This window comes from Sinocyclocheilus anshuiensis, unplaced genomic scaffold (assembly GCF_001515605.1).
Source record: "Sinocyclocheilus anshuiensis isolate Anshui unplaced genomic scaffold, SAMN03320099.WGS_v1.1 scaffold1240, whole genome shotgun sequence".
Classification (NCBI taxonomy): Eukaryota; Metazoa; Chordata; class Actinopteri; order Cypriniformes; family Cyprinidae; genus Sinocyclocheilus; species Sinocyclocheilus anshuiensis.
Genome location: NW_015542555.1, coordinates 1,342,351 through 1,343,657, shown reverse-complemented (window position 1 = coordinate 1,343,657; position 1,307 = coordinate 1,342,351). Strand labels below are relative to the sequence as shown.

The following is a 1,307-nucleotide window of genomic DNA, read 5'->3' as shown; positions in this document are numbered from 1 at the left end:
GTCATCAAACTACGCCTTTGCCTCTTTGTTTATTTTGAATACGCGCCCTCTAGCGGCGAAAATGACATATTGTGCCCTAAGTTAAGCCAACATGGTTGCACAATAATAATAATAGGCTCTGTTTTTAACATTGATAATAATAAGAAATGTTTTTTTAGCAGTAAATCAGCATATTAGACTGATTTCTGAAGTTAAATAGAAAACAGTTACTTTAAATTGTAATAATATTTCACAATATCAAATAAATGCAGCCTTGATGAGCATAAGAGACTTCTTTCAAAAACATTTAAAAATTCTTATCAACCAACATGTGCATTTAGAAGATATTTGGAAATTATATTTTCTCCTTATCCAAATTAATCCAAATTAATCATTCATTTGCATATTGCTGGATTTGTTCATTTATGTTAATGTTGATATTTGATGTTAAGGACATTTTATGTTCACTTTGGTACCATAAACAATTTTGGTACTTCGTTTGGTGGCCACTCAGTGTCCAGATTAAAGTCTAAATCCTAAAGCAAAACCCGTTGAGAACCACTAATATTGACTGTAGCTGGGTGTTCAGGAATGAAATACTAATATTAAAATCTGTAAACCCTTTGCCTGCAGGTCTGTGCTTCTGTTCCGCCCCCCCAGACTGAGCAGTACGTTTGAGGAGCGTGTGGTTCACCACAGAGGACCCCTGTCCATCACAGGCCTGCGCCGCTTCATCAGAGACAACATGTGAGCCCACACTGACACAACACACACAAACACACACACACACAGCACATGCTGAGATCATTGCTTTTGCTCTGTAGTTTTGGACTCTGTCCTCACCTGACCAAAGAGAATAAGGATTCATTGAGGAAGAGGGATTTATTGACGGCCTACTATGACTTGGATTATCTTCGCAATCCCAAAGGCTCCAACTACTGGAGAAACAGGTGAGTCATTTAAAATCAGTGATTGAATATGTTTATTATGAAGTCATAAAGTACATACCTGTCTTTCTTGGTTTAGAGTGCTGAAGGTGGCGTCTAAGTTCAGTTCTCAGGGCCTGTTGTATTCTGTGGCGAACCGAAATTACTTTCTGGAGGAGCTGGAGGATGAGTTCGGTCTGGGCTCATCGGACGCAACTGAGCTGCCGTTTGTCACCATCAGGACACGAACAGGACACAAATACACCATGAGAGAGGAGTTCACGTGAGTACAAACACTTCATACTGTGAGGATCCTTTTTTCAGAGTTTTAAAGGTGTCATATGATGCGATTTCAATTTTTCCTTTCTCTTTGGAGTGTTACAAGCTCTTGGTGCATAAAGA

General features: G+C 39.1%; 1 protein-coding gene across 1 annotated transcript in view; it reads left to right on the top strand.

The window, feature by feature from the left end:
* The window catches only part of pdia8 (protein disulfide isomerase family A, member 8), an 8,797-nt gene that overhangs the window by 3,035 nt on the left and 4,455 nt on the right, over positions 1-1,307 (top strand). Inside the window, exons 6-8 of the mRNA XM_016494051.1 lie at positions 613-726; positions 804-929; positions 1,006-1,188. Coding sequence (XP_016349537.1) covers positions 613-726; positions 804-929; positions 1,006-1,188 — 423 coding nt within the window. The remainder of the gene's footprint in view (positions 1-612; positions 727-803; positions 930-1,005; positions 1,189-1,307) is intronic.